Source organism: Nicotiana tabacum, chromosome 1 (genome assembly GCF_000715075.1).
Source record: "Nicotiana tabacum cultivar K326 chromosome 1, ASM71507v2, whole genome shotgun sequence".
Lineage (NCBI taxonomy): Eukaryota > Viridiplantae > Streptophyta > Magnoliopsida > Solanales > Solanaceae > Nicotiana > Nicotiana tabacum.
Genome location: NC_134080.1, coordinates 150,355,882 through 150,377,691, shown reverse-complemented (window position 1 = coordinate 150,377,691; position 21,810 = coordinate 150,355,882). Strand labels below are relative to the sequence as shown.

Below are 21,810 nucleotides of genomic sequence, written 5' to 3'. Positions count from 1 at the left end.
CCACAGATGCATAGAGAGTGCGAAGGTTTATTGCGAGCTTGCATTATGGTATCCAGGTTACTATGGCCCGAGAAGTTGAGATGGGGACTCCTTACGATCAGGTTGTGGAGATAGCTCGGAGGATCGAGCATATTCAAACCAGGGCTGATTGTATACGATGGGGGAGAAGCGGCATCAGCATTCTAGCGGATTCAGTAGCACCCCATCTAGGGGAAGAAATCGGTTTATAAGGGGCCAGTCTAGCAGGCCCATGTATTCAGCACCACCGCCTGCTTGGTGTGCTCCAGCGCGAACCTACTTTAGCGCCATTCCAGAGAGTACCTACCATCCATCGGCTATCTAGGGTTCCTCTAGTGGGTATTCAGGTCACCAGGGTCAGACTCAGGGTCAATAGTCTTTCCCACCGAGAGGATGCTATGAGTGTGGGAAGATTGGTCACATGAGAAGGTTTTACCCTAGGCTCCAGGGCAAGGAAGTACAGCAGGGACATCACCCCATGATTACCGCACCAACTGTCACACCGCACATTCAGCCGGCCAGAGACAAAGGGCGAGTGGGTAGGGGTCGCCCTAGAGGTGAAGGCCAGATAGGTGGTGCTTCGGCTAGGTTCTATGTCTTTCCAGCTAGACCATATATAATAGCCTCGGACGTTGTGATTAGAGGTATTATTTCTATTTGCAGTAGGGATGCTTCGGTACTATTAGATCCAGGATCTACTTATTCATGTGTGTCTTCTCTATTTTCTCCTTATCAAATTGTCTCTCGTGAGTCCTTGGGTGTTCCTATATATGTGTCTATGCAAGTGGGTGATTTTGTTGTTTTGGATCGGGTTTACCAGTCTGTGTTATGACTTTCTATGGTTATGAGACCAGAGCGGATCTTATGTTGCTTGATATAACCGACTTTGAGGTCATCCTAGGCATGGATTGGTTGTCTCAGTACCATGTCGTTCTTGATTGTCATGTCAAGACTATTACCTTGGTGATACCAGAGTTGCCTAGATTGTAGTGGAGGGGCTCATCTATCAGTACATCTAGCCGGGTCATTTCTTTCTTAAAGGCTCGACATATGGTCGAGAAGGGTTGTTTAGCTTATCTGGCTTATGTTTAGGATACTACGGTGGAGACTCCCATGATTAATTCAGTGCCCGTGGTGCAGGAGTTCTCTGACGTATTTCCTTCTTATCTACTAGGCATGCCACCTGATCATGATATTGATTTTAGCACTGATTTAGCGCCAGGCACCTAGCCTATCTCTATTTCACTGTATCACATGGCTCCGAAGGAGTTGAGGGAGTTGAAGGAACAGCTTGAGGAGTTGCTCGAGAAGGGGTTCATCATGCTGAGTTTGTCTCCTTAGGGTGCACCAGTATTTTTATTGTCACGCCCCAAACTCGGGGATCGCGACCGGCGCTCAACCAAGAGAACCCGGCTAAGCAAGCCTATTAGATTCTTTCTACCCAACTCGCTCATGCATTAAGATAAAACACATTTTCATTAATTAGATATTAAGGATATCATGAATACAATTCCAAGTCATTTTTCCTTGGTTACTTCATTAGTTAATGTCTCAAAATACACACCATTTCATAGTATGAAGTGGAATAAATAATCCAAACACATCATGATTCGTTTAACATTCCCATCACCCATATACAAATAACATACACTATGTCTACAGAGCCTCTAAATAGATACAAAAGAGTACTACAAAAGTGCGGCGACAAGGCCCCGGCTATACCTTAAGTGCAATACATAAGGAACAAAAGATGCATGACCCCGAAATGAAATGTGGCTCACCAAGTCTGCTGGGAGGAGGATGTACCGCTAAAGCTGATCAACACTACCTACTAGGGAACCACCTGCATCCATTTAAGACGCAGCTGCCCCGGCAAAAGGGACATTAGTACCGCTAAATGGTACTAGTATGTATAACTAAACACTATCTTATTAGAATGAACAATAATACAATAGGGAATAATCATGAAATCAATAGAAACCTTAAACAATACCATAACATCAAATTAAGAATCACATAAGCTTTCAAGTAATTTCCATGATTTTAGGTTAGGAGGTCTTGAGTATCAATACACCATTATTCACAATACCACCGGATTCTTACACGGAGTTCGATCACGATCCGATCGTCTAGGCCGTCTCTTTTGAGACATCAACCACAATCTCAATTTCAATTTAAATTTCCAATTTAAATTTTTAGCACAGTCACCACCATGTGTGCGGCATGAAGTCTGATCACGGCCCGATCGGCTAGGTCGTCTTGCCCAAGACATTACCATTTTCTATCAATCATCTCATTTCATACTTGGTTCTTGGCCGCATTTCATAATTCAATTTCTTTTCCACATCCCAGCGTTATTATCATCAACAACTACAATAAGTCTATTCATTCAAGACTTTGTTTACACGTGAGCAATTAGAATCTAAGATGCATAGAAATTGTTCACACAATTTGCTCTAGCAACCTTTATTTAAATTTGACTTGAAGTCTAGGCATTTTTAGCACATATTCCATTTTTTAACACATTCCCAAATGGTAAGATAATATGATGAAAGCATTGGAATACACATTGCACATATATTATTCAACACAAGCGCATACGAGATAGCAATTTCTATAATGATCAATTTGGGACTTACACCGATTGCATGAACGCCATGGGATTCAATTCTAAGAAGATGGGGGTTTAGCCATACATACCTCAATTTATCTTCCTTAAACTCTACTATATTCCAGAACTCTTAGCAACTTCAATCTTTAAAATGAGGACTTTTCTTGATAATCTTCAAGGACTAAGCAAGAATTAGAGAGTAAATTGATGAAAATCACTTTCTCACTCTAGGGCTCTTTCTCTCACTCTAAAGTATCAGGTTTTGCTAAATAATGACCCATTTACATCTATTTTAATGAAGTAGGGTTGGGTTGTAAAACCCAAAAATGAAGCTCCGGAATAGGTTCTACGGTTGCATATGCGACCGCATAATGCTTCTGCGGTCTGCAAAATGGGCCGCATAATTGGCCTACCGGAACTAATATTTTTGCTTCAGTTTGCGACCAGTCTGCGATTCGCAAACCTGTTCTACGGTCGCACAATGCACCGCAGAACCTCCATCTGACAAATCTCAACGATGATGTGCGATCAGAGTGCGCCCCACAAAAGGGTTCTGTGGTCGCATAATGGGCCGCAAAAATGACACCAAAAATGGCCCAAATGACTATCTCACTCTACGGCCATTTTACAGCCCACAGAGTAATTCTATGACCGCATAATGGTCCGCAGAAATGCCCTATATTTGCTAATATTTTCCTTTAACTCCTCAATGCACTATTCAACCCAAAAGTCTGGGGCCTAACTCGGCACCATAAAATCTCGGGTATTAGGAAAACTTTACGGGGCCTTACATTTGTGAAGAAGAAGGATGGGAATATGCTCATTAATTACTGCCAGCTTAACAAAGCAATATCAAGAATAAGTACATGTTGCCGCACATCGATAATTTGTTTGATCTGTTACAGGGTGATAAAGTATTCTCAAAGATCGACTTGAGGTCTGGGTATCATCAGCTGAAGATTCATGCTTCGAACATTCCGAAGACAGCTTTTCGGACTAGATATGGGCACTATGAGTTTCTAGTGATGTCCTTCGGCTTGAATAAGGCCCGAAGACGTTTATGGATTTGATGAATCGGGTGTTTAGGGCATATCTTGACTCATTTGGCATTGTCTTAATTGATGGTATATTGATCTACTCACGTAGTATGGAGGAGCACGAGTAGCATTTTAGGATTGTTGCTACAGATCTTGCGGGAACAAAAGCTATATGGTAAGTTCTCGGAGTGTGAGTTCTGGTTAGATTCTATGGCTTTCTTGGGGCACGGTGTATCATGTAAGGGTATCAAGTTAGATCCTAGGAAGATTAAGGTAGTTCAGAGTTGGCCTCGTCCTACCACAACGCCCAAGATCAGGAATTTCTTGGGGCTAGTAGGTTGTTATCGTCAATTTGTGAATGGTTTCTTGTCTATTGCAGCTCATTTGACTTGATTGACCTAGAAGGGTGATCAGCTCAGATGGTCCGATGATTGTGAAGAAAGCTTTCAGAAGCTCAAGACCACATTGACTACAGCACTAGTGTTAGTTTTGCTCTTCGGTTCAGGGATGTAAATTGTGTATTGTGACTCTTCATGTGTTGGCTTGGATTGTGTATTGATGTAGGAGAGGCGAGTTATTGTATATTTTTAACGTCAACTGAAGCCCCACGAGAAGAATTACCCCGTGCATGTTTTGGAGTTGGTCGTGATAGCTCATGCCCTCAAGATCTAGAGGCATTATCTTTATGGAGTGTCATGTGAGGTCTACACCGATCATCGCAGCTTGCAGCATTTGTTTAAGTAGAGGGATCTTAATCTGAGGCAACATAGGTGGCTTCAGTTACTATCCTCTATCATCCGGGAAAGGCGAATGTGGTTGCGGATGCCTTGAGCAAAAAGGCCTAGAGTGTGGTTAGTTTGGCATTCATTTCAGTAGGGGAGAGGCCATTGGCTTTGGATATTTAGTCCTTAGCTAACATACTTGTGAGTGGATATTTTAGAGCCCAATCGAGTTCTTGTATATGTTGTGGCTCAGTCTTCTTTATTAGAGCGGATCAAGGCTTGTTAGTACGATGATCCGCAGTTGCTTATTCTTAAAGAGATGGTGTTACGGGGTGATGCCAAGAAGGTTACTATCGGTGATGATGGTGTTCTATGACTCTAAGGTCTCTTATGTGTTCCTAATATTGATGGCCTGAGTGAGATGATCCTAGAGAAGGCACATAGTTTGCAGTATTCTATTCATTTATGTGCCACAAAGATGTATTGTGACCTAAGGCAGCATTACTGGTGGCGGCGGATGAAGAAGGACATAGTTGAGTATGTGGTGAGATGTCTAAATTGCCATCAGGTTAAATATGAGCACTAGAGGCCAGGTGGCCTACTTCAGCGGATGGTTATACCGAAGTGGAAATGGGAGCGCATCACTATGGATTTCGTACATGGGTTGCCACGGACGTTGAGGAAATTTGATGTTATTTGGATCATTGTCGACAGACTAACCAAGTCTACACACTTTATTTCGGTGGTGACTACATACACTTCAGAGAGGTTTGTCAATATTTATATTCAGGAGATTGTCTGATTGCTAGTGTGCCTATTTCCATCATTTTAGATAGAGGCCCTCAATTCACCTCACATTTCTGAAGAGCAGTACAGAGTGAGTTGGGTAATCGGGTAGAGCTCAACATGGCCTTTCATCCGCAGATCGATGGGCAGTTGGAGCGGACAGTTCATATTCTGGAGGATATGCTCAAAGCATGTGTGATTGACTTTGGAAGGTAGTGGGGTCGATTCTTACCTTTGGTCGAGTTTTCTTATAATAATAGTTATTAGTCCAACATCGAGATGGCTCTATTTGAGGCTTGTATGGTCAGCGATGTCATTCCCACATCGGTTGGTTTGAGCCCGACAATGCTAGGTTATATGGTAGTGATTTGGTAAAGGATGCCTTGGAAAAGTTAAAGTTGATACATGAGCGACTTCACACAGCTCAATCCAGGTAGAAGATTTACACGGATCAGAAAGTGTGTGATTTATCAGTAATGGTGGTAGAGAAGGTTCTCTTGAAAGTCTCGTAGAAGAAGGGTATCATAAGGTTCGAAAAGAAGGGAAAGCTGAGTCCGAGGTTCATCGGCCCATTTGAGATGTTGGCGTCAGTTGGGGAGGTTGCTTATAGGGTTCATCCAGTTTTCCACATGTCCATGCTCCGGAAGTACCATGACGACAAGTCACATATGTTAGATTAAAGTACAGTTCAGCTAGATGAGGGCTTGGGTTATGAGGAAGAGCCAATTACTATTGTTGACAAGCAGGTTTGTCACTTGAGGTCTAAAAAGATTTCAGTGGTAAACGTCCAGTGGGGGAGTCAACCAGTCAAGAAAGCGACTTGAGAGGCCGAGGAGGACATGTGGAGCAGATATTCACACATTCAGCACTCCCTGTATGATTCTAGACCCGTTCGAGGACGAATGTTTGTTTAAGATGTGGAGAATGTAACGATATGTCCAGTCGTTTTGCTTTCTAGATTTCTGTTCCCCTATTTAAGACTTCTAATATGTGCTTTTACTATTTTATGACTTGTGGAGATGGTTGATTTGGTTTTGGAAGGGTTCGGATTGAATTCAAAACACTTAGTTCTGTAATAGTGGCCTAAGGTGGCCAAGTTTGACTTGAGTCAACACTTTGAGTAAACGACTCAAAATCAGTATTTGAAGGTTTCAATAGGTTCATATGATAATTTTGTAATTGGGCGTATGTGCGGATTGATTTCGGGCGAACTGGGAGTGTTTTGACGCTTATTGTTGAAAGTTGGTACCTTAAAGGTTTTAGAGTTTCCTAAGTTTGGTTTGAAGTAGACTTTGGTGTTATCGATGTCTCCTTGGTATTTCGAGCCTGGAAATAGGTTCGTTTTGTCTAAGCATGATTCTTCACATCCAGAGCTAGTTGAAGAAGTATGAAGTTCAAAAGTTGATTAATTTGGTTTAAGGGTGTGAATGTTGTTTTATGTGTTCCGAGACTTTGAGCAGGTCCAAATTATATTTATGAATTATTGGTATATTTGAATGGGGTCTCGGGTGGCTCGGGTGTATTTTAGACCGCCTAGAGTTAAGTCCAAATTGCAGAAGTTACTGGTACTGGTTTCCTTCATTACGAACGTGGTGGGCGTATTGTGTTCCCAATGAAGGATTTGGGCTGAGGGACTTCGTCCTTCGCTTTTGCAGTAGTGGAATCATGAACGCAAAGCTTTGGGGCTGTTGGCCTTCGCGTTCGCGATCACTGGGTCGCGTTCGCGATCACTGGGTCGCGTTCGCATAGAGAGAGGTTAGCTTGGGGAAAAGGCAAGCATTAGCCTTCGCATTTGCGAAGGGCTGATCGCGTTCGTGAAGGGTACGCCACATTGATCATCGCGATCGTGATGGCCCTTTCGCGTTTGCGAAGAGGCTTTTCTGGGCATTGGCAATTTTTCCTTCGCGATCACGAGGGACTTTTTGCGATCGTGAAGTAGGAATACTTGGGCAGTAACATTTTAAAACACTGGACATGCGCTTATTTTCTTCATTTCTCACTTTTCTAGGCCAAAATTTGAGCTCCTTGGAGAGGGATTTTCACCTAGAATCTTAAGGTAAGTAATTTCTATATAATATGATTTTAATACATAGTTTATGGGTAGATTTTAACATAGAAATTGTGAAAATTATAAGATTTTGTTAGAAAACCTAGGGTTTGGTAAAAGTGGGATTTATCCACGAAATTCATGTTAGAATTGGGTATAAAATATATATTTGAATTCGTAAGGTCATGGGTAATACTTATCTACGAAAATTTCTGGAATTCGGGTATGTGGGCCCAGGAGTGACTTTTAGGAACTTTCCAAATTGGGTTGGAAAATTACTCTAATAGATGAATTATCAACTTTTGAGTACATATTGATTAGTTTGTACGATATTTGACTAGTTTCGGGTTGCTCGTCGTCATTTTGAGGCTATTGAGTGGTTTAAAGGAGGGGAAGTGAACTTGGAAGCGAGGTAAGTCTCTTGCCTAATCTTGTAAGAGGGAATTATCCCCGTAGGTGCTTACATTATTATTTGTTACTAGTTGTGGGTGCTACATACACACGAGGTGACGATAGTCCGCACGTAGCTAAAATCATTTTTATGTCCGGATAGTTAGGACTTTATCATGCAATATTTGTATATTTTGAACTCAACTTGTTAATTAAATTACTTAAATTTGTAATTGAAACTTGATTAGGGATTATGTTAGGTTGAGCTTTATTACCTAGAGCTTTGGCGGAATACGTGATTGTTGGCAAAAATTATGCCTTCTTTGTGTGCCATCCTTGTGTTGTAGTTGTTTGACCCGTAGTTTGAAGAGTTTCTCTATTCCTGTGGATCGGGCCGAATGCCTCGGCAGTGTATTTGAGATGCATCTATGGATCGGGCCATACGACCTCTGTAGTGTATGTACACGATTATTATGGATTGGGTCGTACGACCTCGGCATAACTCGTCCGTAGTATTGCTAGAAGTCAAAATATACATGATAATTACTGCCTAACATGAGATTTGATATTTACTTGATGGTTCTTATTTGTTGAGATAGCACATGATATTTGGGGATTTTAAACTATCATTATGTTAAAAGATCATGTTATTTATCGTTTCTAATTCCATTACTACTATTGTATTTCATGCCTATTTATAGTTCTTGTACCTTATTTTCCACTAGTAAGTGTCGATGTTGACCCCTCGTCACTACTTCTTCGAGGTCATACTAGATACTTATTGGGTACGCATTGATTTACGTACTCATGCTAAACTTCTGCACTAATTGTGCATGTATCGAGGCAGGTACATCTGGTGGTCATTCGGGCGCATTCCTGTTATTTGAAGACTTAGTGGTGAGCTATTCTCCATGCTCCAATCTGCCGCACCTAGAGTCTCCTTCTTGTTGCATTTACTATTTCTGTCTATTTCATTATAGATAGTAGTTATACTGGTTTGTATATTCTATTAGATTGCTCATGCACTTGTGACATCGGATTTTGAAAAATTCTAGTAGATATTTATGGTTTTTGCCTGATATGGTCACCTTCCTATTTTTATGTTTTTAATAATGTTTTATACATTCATGATTCTATATGCATTACTTTCCTTTTTTAGTAAAAGTCATGAATTTTAAAGTAATAAAATGAATAATTAAATGGATAGTTCACTGTTGACTTGCCTAACAGCGACGTTAGGCGCCATCACGACCTATAGTGGAAATTGGGTCGTGGCAGCAACATATGCCCATATAACTAGATCGTTGATGGTAGACTCACCCACTTGGCTTGAAGCCACAAAACATATCATCTAATAACCCACATACTCTTCATTCTTAACAACCATGACCTCACGATGTTATCTAGTTGAATCTCCTTATAAACTTATGCAGCACTAGTCATCATACCTTCCAAATCATCTGCCGAGTCCATACTCATTCTCGTGACAGTCGAGCCAACTTCCTCAAGCAATCCGAAATAGTAGTACATGCATTCCACTAGATGGAAGGAAAATTTTTCATAGAAGCCTCTTAAGAATCATACGACCTCAAACATTCTCGTAGGAGATAGCCCACCTGCCTAACCCCATATCGACATCTTCACATGATCTTACCATGGTTGCAACCATTACGAAATAAATTTATCTTTTAATGTCTACATTCGTCAACAAGATACAAACATCCACTTTATTCCACAAATGAACAATTGAAAGGTCCATAACCACAATCACAACATTAGACGGTATTGTACATCAAGATGATAATCAAACTTCCATATTCTCTTCTGCATCTCAAGCAAATCTTTCTTGTCACATCCACACTATCTAAGCGTAGCCCTCAATCACATAATACCTATCATATAGCTATTTTCCCACTCATTGAGCCATCAATTCCCCTACTAGAGACACTATCGGACATAAGAGTCCAAAATCACATGCTTACATAACTGAATCTGCCGAGCCCAAGCTGCGGTCTAAATCTAGCCTCAAGTCCTCCTGACCATCTTAACTCACGACACGTGAAAATATCTTACACCCTATCCATGACAGATATCGAGTGCTCAACAACACACTCGAGCGAACTAGAGAGAACTGAGGATATAGACTTCAAGCTGATATAAAGTCGCACGATAAGGGGAGAAAGAAAGAGAAGTTTCCTAGATGCCATGTAGCCTCTCAAAGATAAGTATGGACGTCATAATACCAATCCACAAAATTATACTAGACATTCGATGATGACTCATAGAACCTATGTACCTAGAGCTCTAATATCAACTTGTCATGACCCAAAATCCCACCAAGTCGTGATGGCACCTAACTCAAACTACTAGGTAAGCCAACTAACACAAACACAATCTAATCTGAAAAACATCAAATAAAGATTAATATAACAATATGGAAAATAATATAAAGGAACTTGTAGTACAAGTCATAAGCGACTAAGAATAAGAATACAACTCTGGAATTGAGAAAAGATACATCATATGTTTAAAATTTACATAAACAGAAATATAAGTCCTTAACTACCATGAACAATTGGTAGTTTGTATTTGGAACGCTATACATCTTCGTTGCTAGCCTTCGTTTTCCACAACAGCTCAGCCCCAAGATATGCACGCAAGGTGCAGAAGTGTAGTATGAGTAAAACCGACCCTATTTACTTAGTAAGTATCTTGACTAACCTCAGTAAAGTAGTGACGAGGCTTTTAAGTCAAAAGATACTCACTTTATGTAACAAGTGCAAGTCAATAACATGTATAATACAGAGAAGTATCCAAAGAAGCAATCACAAATAACAGATATTAATAATAAAGGTGCACAATTGAGGTAGAGGTAATAAACAAGCTTTTCCAGTTAAACAGATCAAGGCAAATGCAACTTGCACCAACTCCGCTTACAAAAGAGAGATGCACCAAGTAGCATTTACTCAAATACTTCTACATGAAGGCCAAGGGTATACACAAGTCAATGATCCAATTTCATATCAATTTCCAAATAGCATGTTTATGAAAACTTTTACATGAGTCCAACATGTTGTATGATGATAACTCTCCCTTTACATAAATTCGACACTCTCCAAGTGTCCAACAACTTACTAACAAGTCCCATGCATATCTAAAATTCTCAACAAGAATATATAGAAAATATGCATGAGTAAAGCATGAAAATGCATGAATATGCACAAAGGATTTACTTAAATGGTCAAAGTTTCCATCGTTATGCTCAATAACTCATCACATAGGATCCTACATTACAATCAACCAAAAACCCGTTGGTTTCACAATCTATGTGTACGCCATCAAGAGAGAAACATGAAAGGGCAACCCTAGGGGGATGGATCCATATCCACACGTTGCACAACCACAGCCTCATTCCATAATAATATTACATCACAATCACCGCATAAAAAGATGTCGTGCCAAATCAATATCACATTACAGTAATCACATAGCAAATACCTTGTGTCAGAACCATAACAATATCTAAATCATCGCACGGCAAAGACTTCGTGTTATATCAATAACAATATCACTATATTCGCACAACAGAAAACTCGTGCAATAACGTCAGTCCATATCCATGAAACCATATGTAGGAATGTATGCATATAAATAAAACATAAGCATATATAATGCACATGGATAGAGAAATAACCATGCATGAGTGTATGCATGTGTACAAGGATGGTCCCTAGGTAGGATGTATTCCTATATATACGTATGACCATGACCCCAACATGTAATATGCCATCCAAATAATCATCATTTCCTAAATAGGCATCAAAAGACAAATCATAGTCTTTAACGTGGGTAAGAAAACTCAAGTTGTCATCCATCAATTTAAGGCATAACACAAGAATTATAAGTACGGATGTGTGTTCGTAATATAAGTGTGACTATGTCTAAACCAAGTATATCAAAGATCTCAAGAGCAGTTCATCATGCTCAAAATTAACCTAAACGGTTACTCTAGCATGTATCATTGTGCTCACATAGTTATTCAACCAAGTAAAATATAGAACAAGTAGAACACACGACTAAACGAGGCATAAAGTAATCTAGAATCTACCCCAAGAATGAATAGCCATGGAACATGCATATACACTCGTTACCTCGCAATACATCACTCGGGCATGTAGCAAATAATATTATTTATTAGGAAAAAATTTCTCAAACCAAATATGTCGAGCCCGAGCATGAATACTCATGGAACATAAATACGCTCTTCACCTCACATATACATTACCCCTGTATGTAGCAAACAATATTAATTATTAGAAAAAATTCCCTCAACCAAAGCTAGGCAATACACTTACCTCATCCGGACTAGTCCAAAGCTCCAAAATCGCATTTCTTTGAGAAATCACCTCTAACCGGCTCGAATCTAGCCAATCATCAATCAAGAAAGTCAACCAATACCATAGGAAGTAATCTCAATCAACAAAGCCTCGATCTCTAAAAGATTCTTCAAAAGTCAACAAAAGTCAACTCGGAGCTCGTGTGCCCGAAACCTGGAATCAATACTAAAATTTGATGATCCATAGCATGTCGGGTCCAAATATAAGATTAGATTCCAAACTTGAGTCCAAATCGATACTCAAATCCTCAAAATACACTTTATTAAAGTGTAGTTAAAAAAACGAATTTCACATTGAAATTCCATGTTTTTAGTGCAGAAATCCATATCGATTCTTGAAACATTATCACAAATAGGTAGAAATAACTTACCCTCTTGTCTTGTATAAAAATCTCATAAAGATCGCCCATCACCAAGTCTAGGGTTCAAAATATAGAAGAATGAGCTAAAATCCCGAAATTCCAACTCTTAACCCAGCTGCAGATGTCGCATATGCGACCATAAGTTTGCAATTGAGTATGTTTGCAATTGCAACCAGAAGTTCGCAAATGCGGAGTTAGAAATTGCAACATAAAGTTACAATTGGCGATGTATCAGCACCAACAATTTCAAACTTCACCCGAAATAATCCGAAACCACCCCGAAACTCATCCGGAACCTCCCGCATACAAATCATATATGTATTTCAATCATAAAATACGTTACAAACCTACTTGTTTACTCAAAATACCAAAAATAGGTCATCTTGATACGATGTTGATCACGGTCAAACTCTAAATCCTTAACTTAACTAGTTTCTCAACCAATGATCCAAAACATACCGAGGCCCCTTGGGACCCCGTTCAATCATACTAACAAGTACAAACACATTATTATAAATTTTTTTAAAGTTTCAAAATACGAATATCAAGATCAAAACCAAGAATCGAAGAACGAAATCTATCTCTTAACTTTCAAACATTCAAACTTTGCCTGAATGCGTTCGAATCACACTTAGACATTTCGAATGACAATCAAATTTTGCACACAAGTTTTAATCAGCCAAATGAACATATTCAAAGTCTTGGGACACCAATCAAAACCCAGTAATACCAAATTTCATTCTCAGTCAAACTTATAAACTCTCCAAACCTTCAAATTGCCAACTTTCGGCAAATAGAGACGAAACCTTCTAAAGACCTCCAAATCCAAATTCAAAGATACGCCCTAGTCCAAAATTACCATACGAACTTATTGAACCCCTCAAATCTCGATTCCAAGGTCGTTTACTCAAAGGTCAAACCTTTGTCAATTCTTCCAACTTAAAGCTTCCAAATTGAGAATTACTCTATAAAATCAATCCCAAATTTCCCAAAAATCAAAATCAACCATATACGCAGGTCATAATACATCATATGAAGCTACTTAAAGTTTCAAACTACTGAATGAAATGATAACACTCAAAACGACCGCTCGGATCGTTACAACCTAAAATGAGAGAAGTTTTTAGGAGATGAGATATTTGGTATGAGAATAATACAAATATTTTTAAACATTGTTGTAAGCACGTGATTTTTGCCCTATGTGATAAATACTCCCAAAAATTCAAAATAAAATAATTTTCCTTTGTGTGCCATTTTGAGAATTTTCGTGGCATTTTTTGATAATTATTTGTATTTGTCAGCGCATGTTTATTTGTTAAATTAATAAAAATACAAAAATATGTCGCATTTTTGCATTTAGGATTTGATTCTACAATTAGGAGCAATTAAGTTTGTTTTACAAGAACAAAAAATCATAAAAATAAGGTACGTTGCATTTTTAGCATTTAATGTCCAAATTGTGTGATTTTATCGTAATTGCTATTTAATTGTGTGTTATGTTATTAATAGTTAATTAGCACTTTTATAAATTAATTTAGTTCTATAGGATAATTTAGGATTTTTAGAATTTAGTTTTAGTTTAGGAAAAAATAAAAGAAGAAAAAAGAAGCAATAAAAGAAGAAGAAAATCGGATTGGGCCTTTTCTTCAATTCTAAACCACAAGCCCAAAACCAGATAACCCCTTAACCAAACCCCTATCGGGTCAACCCGACCCAGTCTGCCCCATAACCCAAACAAACACCCCCCTTCTTCCATTTTCATTTTTCATTTTCCAATCCCAAAAACCTAAAAACCCACCTGCCCCCTTTGCTGCATCATCTTCTCCGAACAACCCCACCCCCCTTTTGCATCGTCTTCTTCGCAGCACCCTCCCTTGCCCCCTCACCTCCATGGCTGCCCTCCTCACCCATTGTCCTAAACGACAACCCCAGCACCCCACCCCTTCCGCTTCATCTTCTTCATCGTCCTCCAAAACCATCAGCTCCTGCGAACGACCACCTCCATTTCCGTCAAGCAGCAGTGAGCAGCAACATCTCCAAGCCATTGCTGCTGCCCTCTCGTCGTCACCACCCCAGCTCCACCATGAACGACCAGCAACCATGGTTGTTGTTTCTTTATCTTCGTCTTCTTCGTCAAGCTCAACCAGTCCGTCGACCTCCTCGTCGACCACTCTTTAGCGACGTGAGGCAGTCCAACGACCCCCTCGTCGACCACTCTTCAACGAGCACTATCATCGTCATCGACCAACAGCTCATCGACCAGCGGCCTGTCTTCAACACCAATCCACCACCCTCCCATGACTGCCTTCTTATTCTTCGTCATCGGAACCACCAGCTCCCCCACGTCAAGCAGCGCTGCTGTTGTTGCTGCTTCTTCTTCTTCGTCAGCAACCCCATCTCCGGCAAGAGAAACTACACTTACATGGACGTTGTTCGTTCTCACTTAGGAGGTGTGAAGGTGACACTGTGTGGACTTTCACAATATGCTAACCTCGTCGGAGTTACCATTGGATACACTATTACAACATCTATCAGTATGGTGGCAGTAAATCGAGGTTGCCATTCGAACCCGGACTTCAAACTAGTAGGTTTCCGTTCTCTTTTCTTTTTAGTTCATTCAGCAGATTCGTCTTCCCCTCCTTTTCTTCCTTCTCTGATTGTGTTTATGTTTCGATGGGTTAGTTTGAATTCGAACCCAGGTCTTTGTTTGTATTATAGTTAATTCATGTTCATTTTTGTTTGAAGTTTGTTAGTTCTGGTTTAAATGTAGGAACCCCAGTTTGAAGTTTGTATTAGTTTGAATTCGAACCCAGGAATATAGACTACGATTTAATGTCGATATACTTTCAATATTCCTACATTTTTTGTATAGGTTTAACTTAGAAAATCGTTAAATCAGCCCATGTATTTGTGTATCAATCGTAGTCTAAAATCTGACCGTAGTAGTTCAGCATAGTTTTGTTCTGAATCATTCATCTTTGTTATGATCTTGTTTGATCTAGTTTGAGGTCAACTGATGATTGAGTTTAGTGATTTGAATCTACTTGTTTGTCCTATTAAGTTTGTTGATATGAATCTGACCATGATAAACGGGATTGGGAGTTAGTTTCATGTATTTAATTTGTCAATTGTCATGCTTGATTTGGTTATAGCTGCTATAGTTTGGTTAATTGATTTAGGAGGATTGGATATAGCTGATGGGGTAAAATGGTAATTTCATTAGTTTCAGGGGCATTTTCGGGATTTTGAGTCTTAAAAAATGACTAATTTGAGTGCTCCGTCCACTAGGCACTAATAATATTAAAATAATACGTAGTGGGGGCAAGACATGATAGTGGGAATTAATTAGTGCATAATGGGGGACAAGACATATGGTAGTGGGCAATAATGCATTGTTTAATATAGTGGGGGACAAGACATATGGTGGTGTGAACTAATATATTTGTTTAATATAGTGGGGGACAAAACATTAAGTAGTGGGATTCAAAAGGGGGATGGGGAGAAGATGGTGGGATTAATTTAAGTGCTTCAAGTTTGGCTATAAAGAAGGGGAGCTTGACACAAGTTAAGAGGGGGGATTTTCTGAACATTGAGAGAGAGGAAGACATTCTGAAAATCTTAAGAGAGTGTTAGAGAGTTTAAAAAGAGAAAACAAAAACAAAGTAGTCTACGAGTTTAGTTTTGGGTTTAATACACGCGTGGTTGAGTCTGTTTGTGGTGATGTTGGTTGTTGCTGTTTAGTCTTTTACAAACTTTTGGGGTTGTTCTATTGAGCTTGTTTGGTTTTCTTCAAATTTTCCCGGGCGAATCTGGTTTGAATTGCTGCTGTTGGTTTGTTGTTGTCTTGCCGTGTTATTACTGTTGCTGACTCCTCCTTCATCTTCTTGTATTTCCGTTATCCAGGTACATGTTCTACGACTCTCAATTTAAAGGAAAAGGAAGTAAAGAGTTGTTGGAACGGATTTCTAAAAATAACTATTTCTTTGTGTTTAATTTGATGTATAAGCAATAGCTCACTTGATATTTCATAGTATGTATTGGAATGATTTTGGAAATGCATAAACTGGACTGATTAAATCTATTTCTACAAATATGGAATATCAATCGTAATTAATCTCAGTTGGTGATTACTAGTTATGAAATATACTGTATTTAATTCTTTTGTTTAATAGTCGTGAAACAGTTTCCAAAAGCTTATGTCATAAAACAGGTTCAAATAGTTTATGGAAATCAGCATGTTTGTTTCATAGGTCTAATTCTGAAATTGCGAGTTCACTTGAGTAAATAATATCATTTTAAATAGCAATGTAAATAATGCTAGTAACTACTGTTAGTTCTAGAATGTTAGTGATTAATTTTAACTTGATGTCAGTTTTAAGCATTGATGCATTTTTAACAAACCGTAAAAAGAGCAAAAAAATGGCTTTGTATTCACGTAGATTAACTCCAATAATCCAATTCATATAATAAAGCTAAAGTTGAACTGGATCGAAATGATAGCTGGTTTGTTAATATTTACAACGGCAGGCGGCAGATCTTAAGTTAGGTAGCGGGTTCAAACTAGAAGGTGTTTCCTTTTATTTGGACCCGGATTTGAATTTGAAGCCCGAACTTTTAATGCTAATTGATTAGGATTTTTCTTTATTCTTAGAGACTAATAAATAGGAAAATATAGTCGCTTTAGGATATCCTTGAATAAAAATAAGATGAGCCTCGCCGAATAAAAATACAAAATTGCGGGGCCCTCAATAAATATTTGCTTTAAAATACTTAGACTTAGGGGCGGGCCGTCTAGCCAATTTCACGGCCCTACCCTAAATAATGATACGCTAGTCGCTTTAGGCGCGTATTTAATAATGTTATTTTCCTAAACTCGGGTGCACATTTATGTGACCCAAATCCAAATCTCAACGAAGTTGGAACGTATCAAAAATTGCGGGTACATTTATGTGGCGCAATTCGAGATGCACTCTCACAACGTTGCAATTATTTGAATAAATAATAACAAAAGTGGTAAACAGTTAAAATTCGCACATATGTTCATAATTGTATTAAATCAGATAATCAAGCCGAATATGACAGTTGAGCGACCGTGCTAGAACCACGGAACTCGGGAATGCCTAACACCTTCTCCCGGGTTAACAGAATTCCTTATCCGGATTTCTGGTGCGCAGACTGTTAAATAGAGTCATTCTTTTCCTCGATTCGGGATTCAACCGGTGACTTGGGACACCATAAATCTCCCAAGTGGCGACTCTGAAAATAAATAAATAAATCCCGTTTCGGTTGTCCTTTAATTGGAAAAACTCCCTTCCGCGCCCCTTTGAGGCGGCGCGGGCGAAAAAGGAGGTGTGACAATTGTATATACTCAATAATTTTTTGTTGTTTAGGATTGTTATATTGTTTATCATAATTTTGCCGTTGAAGTTTAATTTTTAAACTTTTGATCCACTCTTCCATTTTTTGAGGTTACTAAAAAATATCTCCTATCAAATTTCTGGATCAAACACTCAAAGTTCTACTTAAATTCTTTAATTTTTGATGAAGTGTCCAACCTAAATTGCCAAGCATCAGTTTCTACATCAATGAAATCTGGTTGGTCAATCTACATGTTCAAGAATTTAAAATATTTCCTGGCATCAACCTCCTTCCCTCCAAATTTAATCAATAGGGAATTGTGGTTTGATCCTATGTTAGAATGATGTTTAACAACAATGATAGGAAATTTAGAGACCCATTTATTGCCGTTTAACATCCTGTATAGTCTTTCTCAAATTCTTGCAGATGATCCTCGTCCATTACATTAGGTAAAAGCAGAATCATGAAAACCAACATCGATATAGACACATGCCTCCACACAATTTAGAAAAGACATTGTCTCATTAGTATTATTGGGTTGACTCCTTCCTTCCCTTCAAAGTTTGAAATAATATTAAAGTCCCCATAGACTGCCCAAGGGCCCCTAATGTTATTGAAAGTTGAATAATATTATTCCAGAGTGGAGCTTAGGTAAGCTTTCGTTTTAGCATAAAGCACAATAATAAAGATCTCGTCATTTCTTCTAGTATGCTAAGTTTGAGAATCATCTCTTGTTCTTCATTCTCCAACAGTGTACCTTGAACTCATCGTTCCTAGAATACCATATATTACCATTTTGATTCTGAACTGCATTAGAGAATGCTATGACTCTTTTATACCTTTCTGATGTTCTAAAATTCGCAAAAAATTATGAATTGAGGTAAATTGTAACTTATATATATTTTTCAGAGTCAAATGCTAGAAGGGAAACCCTCATAATATAAACACTCTTTCAATCAAGTAATCACTCTTTCAATCAAGTAATGCCTTTAGAGAATCATAAGAAAATGTCATAATAAGGTTGTCTGTATAGATCGTCCTTCTCAGATCCAAAACCTCTTCTCCTTCTCTTGCTCTCTTTGATAACCCTCCCCTCGTGGCTTCTCTCAAGACAACAATTAATAACAATGATTTATAGTTCACGTACTAAAGTTGCAAAAGTAAAGTTCAAGAGGGTTTTTATGTATAACCCAAAAGTATTTCGAAATGGAGTGAGAGAATGTGATATTTTCGAAGAGAATTATATTATACTCTAGTTGTTTCAATTTGTTTGAACTTTTTCGGAGTACGTGTGTTAAGTTGATTAATTTTCGAAGTAAATTTGAACCTAAATTCTTTAAGTTTTTTGAAACAAAATATAAATATTTAAAAATTATACAAAAAGTATTATAAGTTATTTATGATAATTAACAATTCAAATTATTATATATAAAAAGTATAATCATTTTTTTTATTAATTTTTTTATTTTTTTATTTTTAGTTTAGCATTCCTTTTATCCTTACCGGCAAAATGGCCACAGAAGTTTATGCATTACGCTCTCCGATTCCACAATTCGGTGCATTCGCTCACCAATTTTCTAATTTAATCTCTCCTTCTTCTGGAGCATTCACCCTTTTTTTGATTCGGGTTCTACTTTCTAGGGTTTAACAGTACCAGCAGTTCATGGAGGAGGAACCAGTGGTGTCGGGAACGGCGAATCGCCGTACGGTGAGTTTTTTCCCCCCAGTTTCTACAATATTTATGCATATTCCTTGAGTAAGTAAAAAATTGAGCCCTAATTATGGAGTTAATCGTGTACAGAAACGAACGAGAGTTCAAACTAGGGTTAACGAGGAGCAAAATGTGAATGAGGAGAGAGAAGAATCGTCCGACGATTTTGAAGAATCTCGTGGTAGAGCTAAGCGGAGTAAGGCTGTAGCAGGCACTTCAGCTGCTGCGGCTGCTGCTTCTAGAAATGCTCATCTCAGTTTAATTGGTACTACAAATTTCGACTACTTACTGTGGTGTAGTTTTTGTTTTTATTTTTATTTTTATTTTATTTTTTATAACTATAGTTTTGATGTTATTTTTTGAATTTGAGAATCTATAGAAATTTAGGCGCCGTGGAAGTTATAGGCTTCTAGTTTGCATACCGTTCTGAAATTTTATCATGTTGAAGTGTGAATGAAGTTGTGATCTTCTAGTTTTAACTAGTGTTCTGTAGTTTTTACTATGGTAATTTGAGGATATATGGAATTTTTAGGCTTGGTTTACTCAATTATTGTTGAAAGTGTGAGTGGAATTATGGTTTCTATTTTAGACAGTCCTGTTAGTTTTATTAAGGTAAGTTCAGTTTGATTTTTGAATTTTGAGAGTAGAGTAGATTTAGGCTTGTGCTACTCGATTATGTTGAAAGAATGAATGGAAGTTATGGTCTTCTAGTTTGTATTGTTATGGTAATTTCAGATTAATTTTTGAATTTTGAGACAAGCAGTTTTAGGATTGCGTTACTATATATGTTGAAACTGCTGATGGAAGTTGTGGTCATTTAGTTTGTCTAATGTTATAATACCATTCTTTTAAATTCAGGTTTATTGTGATTTTGGGACTACAGAAATTATAGGCTTACGCTAGCCCATTATGTTGAAAGTGGATATGGAAGTTTGTATTTTAGTTCAACTAATGTTGTGTTGCTTTCATTATGGTAATTTCTGGTTGATTTTGAAGTTCGATACCAGAGAAGTTTTAGGCTTTTGCTACTCGATTGACTGAGAACTTGAATGGAGGTTGTGATTGTCTAGTTTGACTAATGTTATGTAGTTTTTTTATTCACCAATTTTGTGTAGTTTTCATTATGGCAAATTTGGTATTTTGAGATTTTATGGAAATTTTAGGCGTTTGCTACTCAATTATAGTTGAAAGTGTGAGTTAAGTTATGGCTTTGAGTTTGACTACTGTGCTGCCATTTTCCTTATGGTGATTTTAGGTTAATGTTGAATTAAGAAGACTTTGAGAGTATGTAAAAGCTTTGAATTGCTAGTGGAAGTAATGGTCCTTTAATTTTCTGAAAATTCTCTAATTTACAATAGCAAGTGGTAGAATTTGGATTACTATTGCATTTCGTTTCCACCTATTGAATGAAAAAACGCGTATTTCATCCATGAAATGTTGGACAAATGTAACACTCATCATTATGGGTATTTCAGTTGGTGAAGAAGATGCTTCAAGTATTTCTATATTTATTATCTTTATATCTCCTTTTTATGAACTTTTTGGAAAGCATTTTTGTACTCGTCAAGTTTACCTCCCAAATATATGTTGTGTTTGCACTTTCACCTTTATCGATCTAGATGTTTAGTTTGAAGCAAATGTCCTGGGAAGCAATGGAGGATGTCGACAAGAGGAGTCTTGTTTGATCCTTTAGGTTCAGTCCTTTACTTCCTGGTGATTTTTCATTCTGCTCCAGATTCTTTAAAGTAAAAGTGGACCAATGAATTGGATTGGTCAAGCAGCTAGCTTGCCCTGCTCCATTCGATGTTTCTATCAATCAGTGACTTCCCAAGTATATGACCTCAGAAAAGGGCAGTTTGTATACTATTATGAATCCTATGGGAGCATTTTGAAGTTGCCAAAACCATAATCAAAGGCCTTCTGTTATTATCCCATAAGAAATACTCATTACTCTTTGAAAAGTCACTTCAACTATTCTTTTCCAGTCCCAAAAAAAATGGCCACTTCAGCTAATCCTGTTCTTTATAGGTGACATACCTCCTATTCATGGAATGAAACAATTGGAAGCTTTGGTAGTCAGTATTTTTTGAGCTTGCTTGCTTGTTTCAGTTCCTCGTTATCTGATTCTAATTAGATTTTATCTTCTCTTTGTTGACTCCTTTTATTGTACTATTATGGTGGTTTGCTCACATTGATGATAGGGCATTCACTCCTTTATTTGCAGATGTTGTCAAAGGTGATAGGAGACTAATTCCTCTAGTGGTTAAGCATTGGGTGGAACACTATGAGAAGAACCCGAAAGCCGCAATAGCTGGACTCTTGAGCATGATGTTTGAGGTAATCTGATAATATGTGGATGTTTCTACGGCTTG

General features: G+C 38.1%; 1 protein-coding gene across 4 annotated transcripts in view; it reads left to right on the top strand.

Moving 5' to 3' along the window:
* Positions 1 to 19,227: 19,227 nt before the first annotated feature.
* Positions 19,228 to 21,810, top strand: part of LOC107787291 (sister-chromatid cohesion protein 3) — a 28,557-nt gene continuing 25,974 nt past the window's right edge. For 2 of the 4 annotated variants that reach the window (XM_075254064.1, XM_075254061.1), the window contains exons 1-3: positions 19,228 to 19,435; positions 19,529 to 19,703; positions 21,663 to 21,775. In XM_075254064.1, the coding sequence (XP_075110165.1) occupies positions 19,391 to 19,435; positions 19,529 to 19,703; positions 21,663 to 21,775 (333 nt within the window). In that variant the 5' untranslated portion in view covers positions 19,228 to 19,390. The remainder of the gene's footprint in view (positions 19,436 to 19,528; positions 19,704 to 21,662; positions 21,776 to 21,810) is intronic. The other 2 variants (XM_075254063.1, XM_075254055.1) reach the window with 1 other exon arrangement.